This window comes from Grammomys surdaster, unplaced genomic scaffold (genome assembly GCF_004785775.1).
Source record: "Grammomys surdaster isolate TR1022 unplaced genomic scaffold, NIH_TR_1.0 125603, whole genome shotgun sequence".
In the NCBI taxonomy this organism is placed as follows: Eukaryota; Metazoa; Chordata; class Mammalia; order Rodentia; family Muridae; genus Grammomys; species Grammomys surdaster.
Window position 1 is genome coordinate 145626 of NW_021620446.1, and position 16083 is coordinate 161708.

The window sequence follows — 16083 nt, forward strand, 5'->3', positions numbered from 1 at the left end:
GATGGGGGCTCCCTGGAGAGGGTTAGTTCCCCAAAAACAAGGTCTCTGGAAAGGGTAAGGTCTGAAGAGAGGCCTTGGGCAGAGGCCATTGTCTCCGTCACACACACTGTGATCTAGAACTCCTTGTGGGACAGAGCCACATTCTAGAGCTCAGAGGCAGGGACCCCTCCCCAATTCTCAAAACTGGGGGAGAAAGGGAAGCTTTCTCTCCATGCTCCTTTTTAGGGAATTGCCTGGCAAAGACGCCAGGGGAACAGGCCACCGGTGAGGAAGCTGGCTCCTAAGCTGCTCTAAGCCCATTCCTGCACAGAGGAGGTGAGGCCTCCCGATTTGCTCCCCTCCCACCCATGACACAGCTCAGCCAAGCAGCTCTGGACCCTTGCCAGCCAGCTCTTTGGAAAATTGCACCCAGGGTTCTTGGACCAGCCCAAGCTCCTTCAGAGCTAAAGAATAGTCAGTGCAGGGCCAGAGCGAGCAGCTCCTCTGGGCCTGTCCTGAAGGCATGAGTCCCATCCATATTTTGGAGCTGGGTAGGGGTGAGCTCACCATACCAAATGGGGAGCTCTCTTTGCTTGTAACTACCTGAGACTCCCATGTCTCCACGGGGCAAGGCTTGGGTGTGCAAGATGCAGTATCAACAGTACCAGGGATGGGAACATGAGGGCCAGGAATGAGATGCAACAAGGAGGGCATCCCAGGACCTGGTCACCCTCTTGTCCATGGACAGAGCCAGCCATGGCAGAGGAGGTATGGGTGGGCAACTGGCGGCCCCATCGCCCCCGGGGGCCCATCATGGCCCTTTACAGCAGTCCTGGACCCAAGTACCTGATTCCACCCACCACGGGTAAGATTGCCTAAGGCCTGGGGGCTTGTTGGGGACAAGGGAAGAAGCCAGGATTGGTGTGACCTGGGATGGATCTGGGCTCAATCCTTGACTCCCATTGGAGAGAAGGATGTCTGGCTCCAGCAGCCCTGAGCCCCTGTGCCCACAGGCTTTGTGAAGCACACACCCACCAAACTTCGAGCACCGGCCTACAGCTTCCGTGGGGCCCCCATGCTCTTGGCGGAGAATTGCTCCCCAGGGCCCCGCTACAGTGTGAACCCCAAGATCCTGAGGACTGGCAAGGACCTTGGCCCTGCCTACTCCATCCTGGGGCGCTACCATACCAAGACCTTGCTGACCCCTGGCCCGGGTGAGTGACCTTTACCTTCTGCTCTAGGCCCTAATATGCATGTCCAGCTATGTGAAGGCCAGATGGCCTCATTTCTCCTGCTTCTGGGAACAGACACTGTCAGGCCTGAACAGCAGAGCCTGAAGTCCACCAAATCCTCCTCTACCTGGAGTCCAGGGACAAGGCCCACACCTGATCTCATGCTCACTGCTTGAAAACAGCCCTGGAGCCCGTATTTCTACTGTGGACATCCCTGACTAAATCTGTTCAACCACAATGTTGGGGTCTAGAAGCTTTGTGTCTTAACTGTTGGGACATCCTTCACGGGCACCCAAGTGTTGGGGGGTGGGATATGGAACCCCAGATGCTTGTTGTTCCTGCACACCCTCCCTCCTCTCCAGGTGATTACTTTCCAGAGAAATCTACCAAGCATGTGTTCGACTCAGCACCCAGCCATTCCATTTCTGCCCGGACTAAGACCTTCCGAGTAGACAGCACCCCAGGTCTGCTGCAGCCCAGTCAACTAACTGATGGAATGGAGTTGGGAGTCCAGCAGGGGTGGAGGAAGGATAGCCCAACAGAGAACTTCAAAAGGAGGGTATCACAAATAGGAGGTGGTGGGCCTGTCCCAGCCTGAGGCTCCCATCACCCACAGGCCCTGCCGCATACATGCTGCCTGTGGTGATGGGGCCCCACACGGTGGGCAAGGTCTCCCAGCCCTCCTTCTCCATCAAGGGCCGCAGCAAGCTGGGCAGCTTCAGCGACGACCTGCACAAGGCAAGGGTCACCCCAGCTGAGTACAAAGCCTGGCCCCAATGACCTTCCTGACCCTCTTCCCTAAGACCTATGAATCCCCAGCCAACAACTGCCCTGTTGAAGCTCTTGGGTCCCCTTCACCTCTGGGTGCCTTCCACATGCTCAGGCTATAAACGGTAGTGGGAGGGGCCAGGGGACCAACTTGGGAGCTGTGATAACACTGAGAACAAGCTAAGGTATTTGTGGGATACTGCCTGGAGAGCAAACACTAATTTTAGATCGAGGACATGGAAGCGAGGGAGAGTGGGGGAAGAGCCTTGAGAGACTTAGGGGAAGAAATGTCTGCCAGTATTAACGGTTAGTGCAAACCTCCTGGAGTGGGCATATAACGCCCAGTAGTACTACAGGAGTATGTTGACCTCACTAGCCCTTGGCCTCTGCCCTCAAGACAAAGAAGATAGTGTCTCAACAGGGAAAGGGGCCTTGCACATACCCCATGAGGTATGGACACAAGATTGGCACACTGAGAATGTCACTGTGACAGTGAGGCTGAAATTGATAACATCCTACCCTGTAAACAGAAGAGCACTGTTCAGGCTTAAGAATGCCTTTGGTGAATCAAGGTCCCAAACCTAACCCTATCCTCTGGGGCCTTATGCCCTGGGAAAGCCAAGCCTGTCTGAGCCCTTGTCATCTTCCAGACTCCAGGTCCTGCTGCATACCGTCAGACTGAGGTTCAAGTGACCAAGTTCAAGGCTCCACAATACACCATGGCTGCCCGGGTGGAGCCCCCAGGGGATAAGACCCTGAAGCCAGGACCAGGAGCCCACAGCCCTGAGAAGGTTCAGGAACTAGAGGGGTCTGATAGGGGTCGGGGGAAATGATCCCATATGTATAGGGAAGGCCTACACACTCTACAAGTGTGTCTGTGGTGGTGGGGGCGGGGGGATGCACCCTTAGGATCTTGTGCATTTGCAGCAGTGAGGGACCCTGACAGCAACCTTTCAGTTACAGAAAACCTGAGCTGTAGCTTCATCCCCAGGAACTAGCCCACTGTCCCCAGTAACAGGGTTACCAAACACAACTTGGTCATTACACTGGCAACCTCGGGCTCAAGTTCAGGAGGGACTGAGCTCCTGACTCCAACCCTAGGCCGAGAATGCTCCTCACAGTCCTCCTCCTCCTAGGTGACCTTGAACAAGCCCTGTGCCCCGACCGTCACCTTTGGCATCAAGCATTCTGACTACATGACACCCCTGGTTGTCGATGTGGAATAGCCCATTCTCCATCCCATCAGCCTGTGACTACGATCCTCCCACAGAAACGTGCTGGGCTGGCAACGGATTGGGCACTTCACCAATGGGGTCTGCTGCCAGCCTGGCCCTGCACCACAGAGCACGCTAGTTTGGACGGTTTTGACAAGTTATTTTTTTCTATGCTATCTCTTGTTTGTTAATCTTGTTTCTTGCCATGTCCAAATTATTAAATAAACCACAGATTGCATTTGCAAGGGTTTATCTTGGGAAAAGGACAAAGCCTGCCCAGACAGGCCCTGTCTTTGCCTTCCTGGCCTAGAGGTCCTACAGAGAAATTAGAGAGGCTGGAAGGCTCAGAGTTCCACCTGATATCTGAGCTTCCCTTCACAGGGTCTCTCTACACCCAGGCTGCCTCTGCCAGCCAGGAATCCAGAACGGCTTGAAAATGGGGGACAACAAAAGCGCTGATTGATGCTGTGTGCGCGTGTGTGTGTGTGTGTGTGTGTGTGTGTGTGTGTTGTGAAGAAGCCAGACGTGTGCAAGGTTTTATAACCACCTCACAACAGCTCATGTCAGTATAGCTTTCAAGGGGGATACAACTCCAGCCTACCTGCCAGGAAGGCCTGGGCATGGCAAACATAGCCATTTCCACCAAGCTGCCTCAAGTTCTAAACCATCCAAGCAATATACGGACAAACCTCAGGGGAGCTGGGTTTCCACCGCAGCCAATAGGAGGATGTGTGCTGGAAAGCTGGCATCTCGGCTGGGCCTGAGGACAGTGTCTGCAGAGGTTCTCAGGGTCTTAGGCCCAGCTTCAGGAAGCAGGGATGCAGTATGACCAAGACTTTGCAGCAGGTCAGTATAAAACAAGTGGTCTTATCCAACACACCTGGTGGGGGCCTTTACCTGCACAAGCCTGCATGTCCCAGTCATCTGGCCCTTAGTCCCCTAGCCCTTAGGAGGTAATGCTGTCACCACCCTACCCTCAGGTTGGCAGAGCAGGGCCACACAGAAGGAAGCTGGTGGGTCTGTGGCTGTCCTGCCCAAAGCCAGGGAGATAAGGCATCTCTGGAAGATGAGCAAGGGTAGACTTCAGTGCCCAAGGCCAGCCACAGATTAGGATTGGCTCAAAATAACTCACATTCCTGGGAAATGAGGACAAGGAATACACTGACTCCAAGTCTTTATTACCAAGGCCTTGAACTACGGGATGAATCTGGTCGCTTGCACTCACAGCCCCTCAGACTGGTCACCCACTCATCTTCTGGCTTGCTGGTGTTCAGGACCCACCCATGCACTAGGGATACAAGCCTGAGTTGGAGGGTAAGGTTATGACCTTCAGGAAGCTGGTCTGATCTAGTGGCTGTGGAGCTGGTATCCCCCTTCACATGAGTCATGCAAGGAAGAACAGTAGCTGAATTTAACAGGAGCTGCAATCCTGATCCTCAAAGTAGCTGGAGAACAGCCATGGGGATGGTGGGGTAGGGTGGAGACCTGAGGGGGAAACTAGCCACGTTTGGGGTTGCAGTGGGGATGTCTCAGAGGGAAAGACACTGGTCTAGAGGAAATTACCCCCAAAAGCGGAAAGTTAGATCTGGTTTGCACCAGCATGAAGACAAGGCGCTGGCTGTTCCAAGTGCCTTTGTAAGCCAAGTGTGGATCCACACACCTGTAATGCCATCATTTAGGAGCCTGAGGCCAGAGGATCAGCAGCTGGAGCCCAGCCTAGGCCATATAGTTCAAGAGCAGCCTGGGATGCACAGCAAGCCACTATCTCACAGAAACGAAACAGCTAAAGTGACCTGGGGTCTAGCAACATTCCCAGGAAGTCCAAGTCGGCAGCTCACGGTTCTAGGGAGTCAAAGCTGAAGCATGAACGTGCTTGCTGTGGGTCTAGATGGAAGAAGGATGCAGGCAGCTAGTACCCTGCTCGGTTACAAAGGCAAAGCCAAAGCCCTGGTCCACAGACACTGGGCGACAAGAATGAAGTGCCTACAAAGGGAGGCCTCAGGATGAGGGACAAGATAGAAGAGCCCAGCTGGAAGTGTGTGGGGCAAACAGCAAAGCCACAGAGCAGCAGTGTCAAGTGAGCTGTACCTGGGGTGGGGTTGGGGGCGGTAGGCAAACAGCAAAGCCATAGAGCAGCAGTGTCAAGTGAGCTGTACCTGGGGTGGGGTTGGGGGGGTAGGCAAACAGCTAAGCCACAGAGCAGCAGTGTGGCATGAGCCGTACCTTGTATGGGGGGCGGGGGGAGACTAGGCAAAACAAAGGATGGCCCCTCCCCCTCCAGAAGGTTTGGGGCTTAGGCAGACATGATGCAATGATGCAACGGCCAAATAAGCCTAATGTCAATACGCTCAGAGAAAAGCACTCGATGAAGGAAGAAGTGGACGGGTACCTAGTGCTACAGCAAGGCACTGCTGCCAGCATGCTACCAGCACTGAGAGGTCAGGGTATGGCAAAATCTGGCTTAACTAAGAACACAGTAGTGGTTATGGGCTGACGAGCCTCATGGTATGGCCTCACAGGTACAGTGAGCCAGTGCGTGAAGGGGAAGAGACGAGAACACAGCCATGAATAAGGTCAGAGAAGGGCACCGGACTTCATAGCTCATTTCTTAAAGATATTTTATGTGAAGACAAAAAGTGCTAGGTCCTCATAAATTGCTGGCCCTGTCAGCCCCACAGGTCAGTTTGTGTGCAAATGGGGCTCGCCAAGGGAGCAGGGAGGGCTGGTGGAGCAGGCAAATCTGTGGAGTTATACAACAAGGGGGTGGTTCAATCTCTCTCACACCGAGGGAGACTGGCTCTACAGTGTAGGGCAAGGTTCGGTACAAGGCAAAAGTTCCCACTACACAAATGCTTTCATAGGTGGTCTCCAGCCCCACAAGATCCCCAGCAGAGAGACCACTCCAGCACTGCCTGGTTCTGAAAAGCCACCTTGTACTCTTCTCAGTCTGTTTGTCTGGGGATGGGTACATCTTTGACAATGGGAAGACTTTCCATCCCAAGGACACACATCTGTGCTCCTGGACACATGGTCTTGTGGCCCAGAAGGATCTTAGTCCAGTGCTTCTGGACTGCAGTCCACTCCTCTCTCCATAGCTTTGCCTCTTCCCTGGGGTCTGACTTGAGCCAGCAACTGGTGGGTACAGCCTGCACAGGTCCACTCCCAATCAGCAGCCTCAGCCTGGAGTCACTGTCAGCCCGATCCTGATGACCATCATTTGGAAAAGGCTCAGGGCCATATTCCCTTCTGGTGTCAGCTTCAGACTCTTCAGGAACACAGACACGGCTTAAATCAGGCATAAACAGGTTAGGGCAAAACAGAAGACCCTTAAGATACTGGCTGCTGATGAGTGTGGCTGCTGGCCACAGTGGGTACATTCGGGATTCACAGACGCTTTGCATAGACCTGGTTCGTTCTTATACAACATGGCTCTGGCTCTGCCAGTGTCTTTAGCACCAGGGAGTAACACTGGGTTTTGCCTTTTATTCTTCCTTCATACACAGGACAAGCCAATATGAGCTTGTTATGACAGACGCAGCTGCAGTCGTCCTGACTTAGGAAGATGATGAATGACCCATGATGATAATTTCAAAGGAATATTTTTTTTTTTTGTAGTCAGGTCCTTAGGAAACCAGAATAGCAGGTGTACAAGAGCCTGACTGCCCTTGGCTCCCATTGGCTCACGTCCTTGTCCTCGACAAGAGGTAGGAGAGGATGAAGAAGGCCACAATTAAGACCACAGCCATACCACACAGAAGCTTCCGGTTGTCTCGCCCAGACCGTGCCACCGTGGAAAAGCGTTTCACACTCCCTGTGAGTAGGCCGGTCACACTTGTGAAATCTGAGTCCTGCGGGAGAGACCCAACAGGATCACACAGAGTTGGGACCCTTGACTGCCCAACCACGCTAGCACTGAAGGGTTCGAGACAGCAGAGCAGATGTCATGCAGGCAAAGCTGACTATAATTCAATAGTATAACGACTGCAGGCACTTACCATGCCATCTAGGTATCGGTTCTGGTCTTCTGTGTCTCTATCGATGTCCAAAGCCAGCTGGTTGGGATACAGAAGGCATAGTCAAGCAAGGCCACAGAGTGCAGTGCCCACCTTCCCTTGAGACCAGCTAGACTTTACCTACGACTCTGCAAGGTATCTATTACCAGAAAAAGCTAAAAAGGTCAAGGTATTACCTCAGGTATTTCTCGTGTCAGCATGCCCACAGACAGCACACAGCCTCCTTCCTACCCTCTCAGCCCCACTCACCAAAGTATCTCATGGAAGGGAAGAGGGCCACCACTGACCGATTTAAGCCTGGTAACCTTGGAGGCCAGGCTGTCAGCCATCCGCTTGTTCTCTCTGTCTAGAATCTCCTCCACAGCACCAGAGCTCTGAGCTGCAAGAGAAAGAGGCTGAAGGGTAGCATTCACTCATAAATATGGAGCCTGACTCCTCACTCTAGTGGAGTGTGGCCTAGTGAGACATCTACGGGCATTCCGCCCATATACGTCTGCTAACTTAGCATGTCCCACCCTATGTTCCAACAGGTAGACCACCTACACATCATTTAGTATGGGTTGTGTGTACCCGTGTGCATGCCCAGGCAAGGATAGGCAGGGGAACCAGCAGGTTCAACCTATCTACACTACGCTGTTGTATACTGTTCCTAAACCAAAATGAAAATTGCCTTAGCTAAAATCACCATCTATGGGTGTGGGAGACAGGTCTCAAAGGAAAACAGTAAATTCTTATAGGGACCATAGAGAAAACAGAACAGCCAAGCAGGGGACTGGAAGGCTGTGTGAGGATGACTTGGAAATCAAGTCCAAGGTAAGTTTAAGAAAGGTCTTCTATTGTAGAAAACTACCTCGCTCTACGGTTACATCTGCAACCACACAGGATCTCTGGAAAACCCAGAGCACTGTGCCGATGGAAACCTGACTCTGACGGACAGGGACTATACATGAAGAATCTGTCACAGTATGTAGTTGAGAATCACCCCGTAAGTGTGCCTGACACTGGTCTGAAGCATAAAAACAACCCAGCCTCAATGTGACCCACCTTGTGACCAGACTCTTAAAGACAGCCAGCTGTGTCCTACCAAACACTGCACAGTCTTTAGTATGGTCGAAGCATCTGTATCACAACTGTCACACTGAACACAGGCACGGGGGCCGAGGGTGTGTGTGAACAGAGGCACTTGGGTCCCTCATTAGTAAAACCCTGCTTGGACCCTCTGCTTCCAGCTCTTGGCATCAGCCACACACAAAACTGATGTCATGCAGGTTTGGGTTCCAAGGCAGCGCCAGTCGAAATCTGGCCTTGTTTTTCCTGGAATACGTAAACGCCACCCCATGCAGGTCCCTCCACCGAGAAACGAGCGATGTCTCCGGCTACAGACTTAGACCTTGCCTCCTATCCCTACTACCTTCAGGTGTGCTCACCTCGAGTCCAATCCGCCATCGCGTCCTCCAGGGACCCACTCAGGGAGTCCGCAGCACAGCGACAGACGTGGCACCACTACCTGGGTCTTCCGGTTCCGCCTCAGGTCTAATAACTTCCGGGAGAAGGGTCTGAAGCGGAAGAACCAGACTAGTAGTAGTTCTCTGGAATGTAAATAAGGGAAGGGCGGGCTACCAGCATTCGGGCCACGGATTGGTCAACAATATTAGTCCCACGCTGTGGGTGTTACCCGAGGCAGGAGCACAGACCCTATCTGGAGCGAGGCTAGGAACGGGCTCAGTAAAGCAGTCGGGTACCTTGGGTGCTGCGAAGTCTGGGTGTGAGAACTACAGGATAGGGAGGACAGACAGAACCGAAAGAGACTGGTGAAGGAGACACTGGAGCCTGACACTAAAAAGGGGCAAGCGCCGGGTAGCACAGCAGGTGACATCATCCACTGGAGCATTACTTGTGTGTGTCACCGAGGGGTGCACCGACTCTGCCTTTAGCTAAGTGGCGTGAAGACCAGGCTCCCTACTACACAACATTCCTACGCTTCTAACCTCAGACACGGCGCGGCTGGCCGCTCCTCCGTTGCTTCTCCAGCGGGAGTGGCTTTTTCACGGTTGTTCTTCACTTCCTTCTCTCCGATCCTTCCTCACACACTCTGCGGTTTTCTTTTTCTTTTGATAACCACATTCTTTTGGTGCTTTGGTCTTTTGATTGTTTTTAGATAGGTTTGCCCGTTTCTGCCTCTCGAGGGCTGGGATTTTAAAAAGCGTGCGTCACTATACCCGGCTAACCACGTACATTATTTTGACCATCCAAGTCGCTGTAATTCTCTTTCCCTATTCCCCATAGAAGATGAGCTCCAGGGCCTGGACCGCGAGAGTCGTCTTCCTCAACTAAGCGTCCAGGAGCCGGCGCTCCCTTTTTTATCACAGTACGGGGACTTTAGGAGGACGGTCCACGCTCGGGCCAAGCCACACCCCACTCATCACCACCCCCCGCCCCCCACTCGGGCTAGAGAGGAGGGCTCAAAAGGAGGACGCTGCTTGGTTAGGTAGCATCGCCGCTGCAAGACAAACCGCTCAGAGCTCGCAACCGGGTTGATCCACCTTAAGCCGGAGGCCAGCCCCGCGCCTGTACACACCCTTGGGCTCGGCTGCTCTCCCAGCATCCCTCACGCGTGGACGCTGGGCTTCCGGACCTGGGCGGAGCCCCCCCCCCCCCCCCCCCCGGTTTGGCCGATTGCGTCTTCCTAGCCCAATCCTTCCAGCACCCCGTGCCAGGGGCCATGGAGCCCCGGGCAGTTGCGGATGCCTTGGAGGCCGGAGAGGAAGATGCGGTGACAGAAGCTCTGCGGTCGTTCAACCGGGAGGTAAGAGGCTGCCGAGGAAATTTCAGGAAGAGAGGAAGCAGTGGTGAGCGCGCAACTCAGCTAGGGTGCGCGTGCAAGTGTGGCAGTGAGCACGGCGGTGGGTGGTGGGCTGGGCCTCTGATGTCTGTGGTGGGGCAGGTGTATGGGAGGCGAGAGTGGGCCTTGCCTTACGTTCAGAGCGACGGCTGCTGCTTCAGAGGTAGAAGCAGACCTGCTGCTCTGGCTCGAGGAGCACAGGTCCTACCTGCATGTGGATCTGAGCCTCCTGGGTCTCCCTGCAGCATTCCCAGAGCTTCACCTTCGATGATGCCCAGCAGGAGGACAGGAAGGTAGGTGTCAGCCCAAGGGGCTCCTAGGGCAGGTATGGGCTGCCCCAAGAAGAGGGCCTAGTGCAACCACTCTTGTTCTTCCCCACAGAGACTCGCAAAGTTGCTGGTCTCCGTACTGGAGCAGGGCTTGTCACCAAAACACCGTGTCACCTGGCTGCAGACTATCCGAATCCTATCCCGAGACCGCAGCTGCCTGGACTCATTTGCCAGCCGCCAGAGCTTACATGCACTAGCCTGCTATGCTGACATTACCGTCTCAGAGGAGCCCATCCCACAGTCCCCAGACATGGATGTCCTACTCGAGTCTCTCAAATGCCTGTGTAACCTTTTGCTCAGCAGTCCTGCAGCACAGATGCTAGCAGCAGAGGCTCGCCTGGTGGTGAGGCTAGCGGAGCGTGTGGGACTGTACCGCAAAAGGAGCTATCCCCACGAAGTCCAGTTCTTTGACTTGAGGCTCCTTTTCCTGCTAACAGCCCTTCGCACTGATGTGCGCCAGCAACTGTTTCAGGAACTGCATGGTGTGCGCCTGCTGACTGATGCGCTGGAACTGACACTGGGCGTGGCCCCCAAAGAAAACCCTCCGGTGATGCTTCCAGCCCAAGAGACAGAGAGGGCCATGGAGATCCTTAAAGTGCTCTTTAACATCACCTTTGACTCTGTCAAGAGGGAGGTTGATGAGGTAGGTTGTAGTCTGAAGTCATGGGTGGGACTCCGCTCAGCTGGGACATTTTGTGGTTTGGCTTTCCTTTGTACTTCAGGTTGCAGGGTGTCAGATATGGCAAGACCTGGAGGACGGTGTAGGCAGGAACTCAGGGAAGGTTTCTAAGTTGTGTTGTGCATGGGGTTGGAGATGGGTGTTCTCCACAAAGCTTCGGGTGGCCAGAAGCACCACGTGTGCTGTGGACAGGGCCTAGTGATCAGCTCCATGGAGTCTTGGGCCACAAAGACAGGGACTCATTCTCACAGGAGACCCTTTCTGTCTCTGGTTAGGAAGACGCTGCCCTTTACCGGTACCTGGGGACCCTTCTGCGGCACTGTGTGATGATCGATGCTGCTGGAGACCGCACAGAGGAGTTCCACGGGTGAGGGGCGGGGCTTACTATGTTGGGGAAGGCAAGAGTGCCTAGGTATGGGTACAGAAGTCCTTAACCCTAAAGCACCTGGGATCCCAGGCCCCACCTTTGAGTATGACTTCATCAGGGGAATGGGACACCAGTGTGTTTGCAGAGAGCCTAGGGAACTCAGGTATGACTAAGAGAAGAGCTATGAACTTAGAGACAGGGCCACAGGTAGAGGCATTGTTGGCTACGGCATTGTAAGGCAGTGTGGTCTCTTCCTGGGGCCTCAGCTCATCTTGGTTTTGAGAGATTGCTTGGCATCTCAGCTCAGACAGAATGGTACAAATGGAGGGTCTACAGAGTCTCCCCACCAAACTTAAGTTGGGGTACCACCTGCCCTTGCCTCTATAGTCTTCAGTGCTATCCTTCAGGCCCACATATGTGTACCCCAGGAGAAGGGCCAGGGATTGTATCTGTGTTAAATATAGTTACTGTGTCAAGCCCTCTGTCTGTCTGTCTCCAGCCACACGGTGAATCTCCTGGGGAACTTGCCCCTCAAATGTTTGGATGTCCTCCTTGCCCTCGAGCTACATGAAGGATCCTTAGAGTTTATGGGAGTTAACATGGATGTGATCAGTGCCCTCCTCGCCTTCCTAGAGAAGCGTCTGCAGCAGGTAGGAGGGGGACCTGCTATGTGGACACCCAGGGTCGTGGGCACCAGTTGTGGCTACTGTTTCTGCACCATTGGTACTGGCAAGTAGAGCTCAGCTTGATGTCTTGCACAACTCCTCTGATTGTGGAGCAGCTAGGTGGTGGCCAGTCCAGATACACCATGTGTGGACTCTCCTGCTGCTGATTACCAAAGAAAAGCAAGCTTCTCGGGGTCTATTAAGGCGAACGTTATCTTTTACGTTTCTGTGGCTCTGTTAAGTGGTTCTCAGAAGCCTTTGGTTCCTGCTTGTGACTGTCAGGCTCCTAATGTTTCTATACATGGGCAACTAGAGGCAACATCAGTTGTCCCTCTGCATTTTTTATTTTTTCTGTTTTGTTTTTTCGAGACAGGATTTCTCTGTGTAACCCTGGCTGTCCTGGAACTCACTCTGTAGACCAGGCTGACCTCAGACTCACAGAGATCTGTCTGCCTCTGCCCGCTGAGTGCTGTGATTAAAGATGCACACCGACACCACCCCCACCCCCAGCTGTCCCTCTGCATCTTAAAGAGGCATAACCAAAAGTTATCTGACTCCTGAATGGGTTTCCAGGGGACATCCAGAGAGCTGGTGTTCTAGCCTGTCCTTGTGGAGCTCACACAGCTGAGAGCCATAGACCGAGATTCATTAGCTTTGAGGAGCCATGTTGCTGGGCAGAAGGTGCTAACACCTATGAGCTTGGTGAGGAGATGTGGCTGCCTGCTCCTGTTGCTGCTGGTGTTAGGCTCCAGGGAGAGAACGGGAAGGAAGGGAAGGGACAGGTACACTGTTGGCTGTCTGTGAGGCACTTTGAATTGGAAATCTGTTACTTGCCTTTGCTGTTTCCTGAGGCTAGTGTGTACCTCAGGTGTGCAGACAGCTTCAAATGCTTTGTGTTTTGTTCATGGCCCTGGTTTATAGGTGTAACAGTTGGTTTTAAAGAAGCAAATTAATTGTTTGACTCAAGTCACAGAGTTTTCTGTCACTCCAGAAGTAGGTCTGGTTTCCGTCACTTTCTGTTTAAGAGTTTCATAGACCCTGGACAGGCAAGAATGAACTTGAACTTCTGATTTGCCTGCCTCCCGAGTGCTGGGGTTACAGGCTCATACCACCACGACTGGCTTAGCGTTTCCATACCTTTGTAAGCTAACAAACACCCAGCAGCACTGCCTTTGACCCTTAGCTAACTTACTGCAGCATGGCCTTTTTTTTTTTTTTTTTTTTTTTTTTTGTGGTTTTTTGAGACAGGGTTTCTCTGTGTGTAGCCCTGGCTGTCCTGGAACTCACTCTGTAGACCAGGCTGGCCTCGAACTCAGAAATCCGCCTGTCTCTGCCTCCCAAGTGCTGGGATTAAAGGCGTGCGCCACCACCGCCCGGCGCATGGCCTCTTTCTAAGAGGTTGTCAGAACCATCTGGTGAAGTGTGCAGTGTATCTCCATCTTACCTGGGGAGCATCTGTTAGTGACAGAAGCCCTTCTGCAGACCCACAGGCTGAAGGAGTGTGTGGCACCTGTGCTGAGCGTGTTGACAGAATGTGCCCGCATGCACCGTCCTGCCCGGAAGTTCCTGAAGGCCCAGGTACTTGGAAAATGAGATGGTGCTGGGGACTCTGGCCTGCATCCTTTTTATAGGCCCCTGGCTGCTCCAAGCCAATGCTTAGAGACAGCTGCCTCCCTAGGTCCTGCCCCCTCTGAGGGATGTGAGGACTCGGCCTGAGGTGGGGGACCTGCTTCGAAACAAGCTTGTCCGCCTCATGACGCACCTGGATACAGATGTGAAGAGAGTAGCTGCAGAGTTCCTCTTCGTCTTATGCTCTGAGAGTGGTGAGTTGGGGGAGCCCAAGCCCCAGGCCTCCCCCGCCTCAGCCGGATTCACACACTGACCTCTGCCCTGGTCTTCAGTGCCCCGATTCATCAAGTACACAGGCTACGGGAATGCTGCTGGCCTTCTAGCTGCTAGGGGCCTCATGGCTGGGGGTCGACCCGAGGGCCAGTACTCAGAAGATGAGGACACGGACACAGAGGAGTACAGGGAAGCTAAGGCCAGGTATGCATTCCTAATGTACACTTGAGTTCCCTCATAACCCCATTCCCCTATCCGACCCCATCCCCCTATCCGCCCCCTCTTCAAGAACCAGTAGTACATAGGACAGGATAAGGAATAGATAAGACCTAAATTCAGGACCTTGTGTTCTGATGACAAGTTATGTCCTGGGTGTACTGTGGCCCAGCAGGTGAGCTCTCTGGGATCCAGGAGGTCCTGGGCAAGAGTTATCTGGCTGTTATTTGAGGGAGATCTCCTTTCTGAAATCCCATCACCACCAAAACCAAGAAGATGAGTTCTTGTTAAGCCAGCCCTAAGCTTGAAGATGGAGACTACCTGCCCCACCGAGTGCCACTGTTCCTATGGCAGCATCACTAACCCATTTCCCATGAACTGTTCCTGGGAAGTAGCATCAACCCTGTGACTGGAAGAGTGGAGGAGAAGCCGCCTAATCCTATGGAAGGCATGACAGAGGAGCAGAAGGAACATGAGGCCATGAAGCTAGTGAACATGTTTGACAAGCTCTCCAGGTATGTGTTACGAGGAAGGCTTTTAGCTAGAAGACATGGGGATGATTCTGTTCTGTGAACCCAAGGAGACAAGACTGGCTTAGAGATTAGGATCCTAGTGAGACTCTATTAGACATTTGAGATTACTTGCCCTAGAGGTAACCCTCTGGCAAAGAGAGGGTCCAAAGACAAGAATGTGAAGGACTGTCTAACGTCTCAAAGCTAGTTAGGTGGTGGTTAGGATTGGAGCCTAGTTAATAGTTAACCTAGCCCAAGTAGCAGCTAAGAAGTGAGCAAAAGCCCCTGCCCTGCACACGGGGTCCCTTCCCCAACAACCCTGTGTTTTACCTGCAGGCACAGAGTCATCCAACCCATGGGGATGAGTCCCAGGGGTCACCTCACTTCTCTGCAAGATGCAATGTGTGAGACTATGGAGGGGCAACTCTCCTCAGACCCCGACTCAGACCCTGACTGAAGATGGCAGCAACCTTGCTCCCCTTCAGAACTGGTGCTGCTTCCAGACATGTCCTGGGGTGCTGCCTCGAGAAGCCACACCCCTCTCCAGCTGGGGAGCCGTTCTCTCTACTCCTCACATTTCTGTCATCTGCCTTTGGTCCAGTTTCTTGTGTTTAGGACTGTGGTAGTCCTACCCTCTGTGAAGACTGGGAACCCACCTTTCATTTCCCCAAGTGAAGTTGTTTCTTGGATGTGGCTGCAGCCATGGGCAGAGTTGCCCTGGCACATAAATGAACATGCATGTATGAGGGTGGTATCGGAGCAGGGTGCACACAGTGTAAGCATGACTGTGCTGGCATGCCAGCCCAGAGCCCGTATGTGGGGCATATGCTGTGTTTCAAACATTTTAGAATCTGTTGGAATTGTTTTAAGTATGTCAGAAAACTCACCAAGCATCACGGTTCCTGCTTCCTGGCCCCACTGAGCACTGGGCCAGTGGCCTCTTCTAAATTCTTGGTCCTGGCTCAGCCACCTACTGCAGTATCCATATACCCAAGCCTCCCTGGTTGTGACAACTGACTCAGTCACAACCGCTGGTTTAGTAATTATGTGAAGGCAAAAATTGTCAGACCAGGTAAAATCTGAGATTTCTGAGGCACAGAATAAAGACGAATTTGGGACAAGACTGTATATCTGTGAAGTAGCTGGGTGAAGGGATATTAAATAGAAACTTATTTCATTCTATTTAACATTCAGGATTTCCTAGATCACACATCTGCTTTCATTGAAGAACAAGGATAGAGGACAAGACCCCAGTCCCTGGAATCTTGTTAGGTCAGCTCCATACTGTCAGCCACAGTCAGAATGGGTTGTAACAGTAATGGGGTACTTCTACCTGGCAAACAGCCTAAGCCATTTCTGAGTAAGAGCCAAGGAGGAAACAGCCTGTGCTTAGTCATAACTGCACATAGGACAGGAAAACGGGAG

General features: G+C 53.0%; 3 protein-coding genes across 6 annotated transcripts; 2 read left to right on the plus strand and 1 right to left on the minus strand.

Annotated features, from left to right (window-relative positions):
* The first annotated feature begins 184 nt into the window (after positions 1 to 184).
* On the plus strand, positions 185 to 3436 carry Odf3 (outer dense fiber of sperm tails 3). 3 transcript variants are annotated; one of them, XM_028787026.1, is made up of 7 exons: positions 185 to 315; positions 728 to 844; positions 993 to 1193; positions 1574 to 1675; positions 1828 to 1955; positions 2630 to 2770; positions 3116 to 3436. In XM_028787026.1, the coding sequence occupies exons 2-7, from the start codon at positions 736 to 738 to the stop codon at positions 3203 to 3205; spliced, it is 771 nt and encodes a 256-aa protein (XP_028642859.1). In that variant the 5' UTR covers positions 185 to 315; positions 728 to 735; the 3' UTR covers positions 3206 to 3436. The 3 variants fall into 3 exon arrangements, with proteins under 3 accessions (XP_028642859.1, XP_028642860.1, XP_028642861.1); XM_028787027.1 differs by having other exon boundaries at positions 300 to 315; positions 1828 to 1949; positions 3116 to 3345; XM_028787028.1 differs by lacking the exons at positions 185 to 315; positions 2630 to 2770 and having other exon boundaries at positions 736 to 844; positions 1828 to 1949; positions 3116 to 3205.
* A 2358-nt stretch (positions 3437 to 5794) lies between these two features.
* On the minus strand, positions 5795 to 9621 carry Bet1l (Bet1 golgi vesicular membrane trafficking protein like). 2 transcript variants are annotated; one of them, XM_028787020.1, is made up of 5 exons: positions 9442 to 9621; positions 8634 to 8762; positions 7494 to 7585; positions 7189 to 7245; positions 5795 to 7041 (listed from the first exon to the last, which is right to left on the minus strand). In XM_028787020.1, exons 2-5 carry the CDS (start codon positions 8650 to 8652, stop codon positions 6874 to 6876), a joined length of 336 nt encoding a protein of 111 aa, XP_028642853.1. In that variant the 5' UTR covers positions 8653 to 8762; positions 9442 to 9621; the 3' UTR covers positions 5795 to 6873. The 2 variants fall into 2 exon arrangements, with proteins under 2 accessions (XP_028642853.1, XP_028642852.1); XM_028787019.1 differs by having other exon boundaries at positions 9195 to 9621.
* Positions 9118 to 15781, plus strand: Ric8a (RIC8 guanine nucleotide exchange factor A). The gene is made up of 10 exons (XM_028787014.1): positions 9118 to 10012; positions 10294 to 10341; positions 10430 to 11020; positions 11332 to 11423; positions 11923 to 12073; positions 13571 to 13666; positions 13767 to 13911; positions 13990 to 14134; positions 14542 to 14661; positions 14995 to 15781. The coding sequence occupies exons 1-10, from the start codon at positions 9929 to 9931 to the stop codon at positions 15113 to 15115; spliced, it is 1593 nt and encodes a 530-aa protein (XP_028642847.1). The 5' UTR covers positions 9118 to 9928; the 3' UTR covers positions 15116 to 15781.
* Positions 15782 to 16083: the final 302 nt, after the last annotated feature.

Coding starts and splice junctions, on each gene's coding strand:
- Odf3 (XM_028787026.1), top strand. CDS start 736: ATGGCAGAGGAGGTATGGGTGGGCAACTGGCGGCCCCATCGCCCCCGG. Junction 1,194..1,573: donor CTTGCTGACCCCTGGCCCGG/GTGAGTGACCTT, acceptor CCTCCTCTCCAG/GTGATTACTTTCCAGAGAAA. Junction 1,676..1,827: donor CCGAGTAGACAGCACCCCAG/GTCTGCTGCAGC, acceptor CATCACCCACAG/GCCCTGCCGCATACATGCTG.
- Ric8a (XM_028787014.1), top strand. CDS start 9,929: ATGGAGCCCCGGGCAGTTGCGGATGCCTTGGAGGCCGGAGAGGAAGAT. Junction 10,342..10,429: donor CCCAGCAGGAGGACAGGAAG/GTAGGTGTCAGC, acceptor TCTTCCCCACAG/AGACTCGCAAAGTTGCTGGT. Junction 11,021..11,331: donor TCAAGAGGGAGGTTGATGAG/GTAGGTTGTAGT, acceptor GTCTCTGGTTAG/GAAGACGCTGCCCTTTACCG.
- Bet1l (XM_028787020.1), bottom strand. Junction 7,246..7,493: donor AGGTTACCAGGCTTAAATCG/GTCAGTGGTGGC, acceptor TATCCCAACCAG/CTGGCTTTGGACATCGATAG. Junction 7,042..7,188: donor ACCGATACCTAGATGGCATG/GTAAGTGCCTGC, acceptor TCTCTCCCGCAG/GACTCAGATTTCACAAGTGT.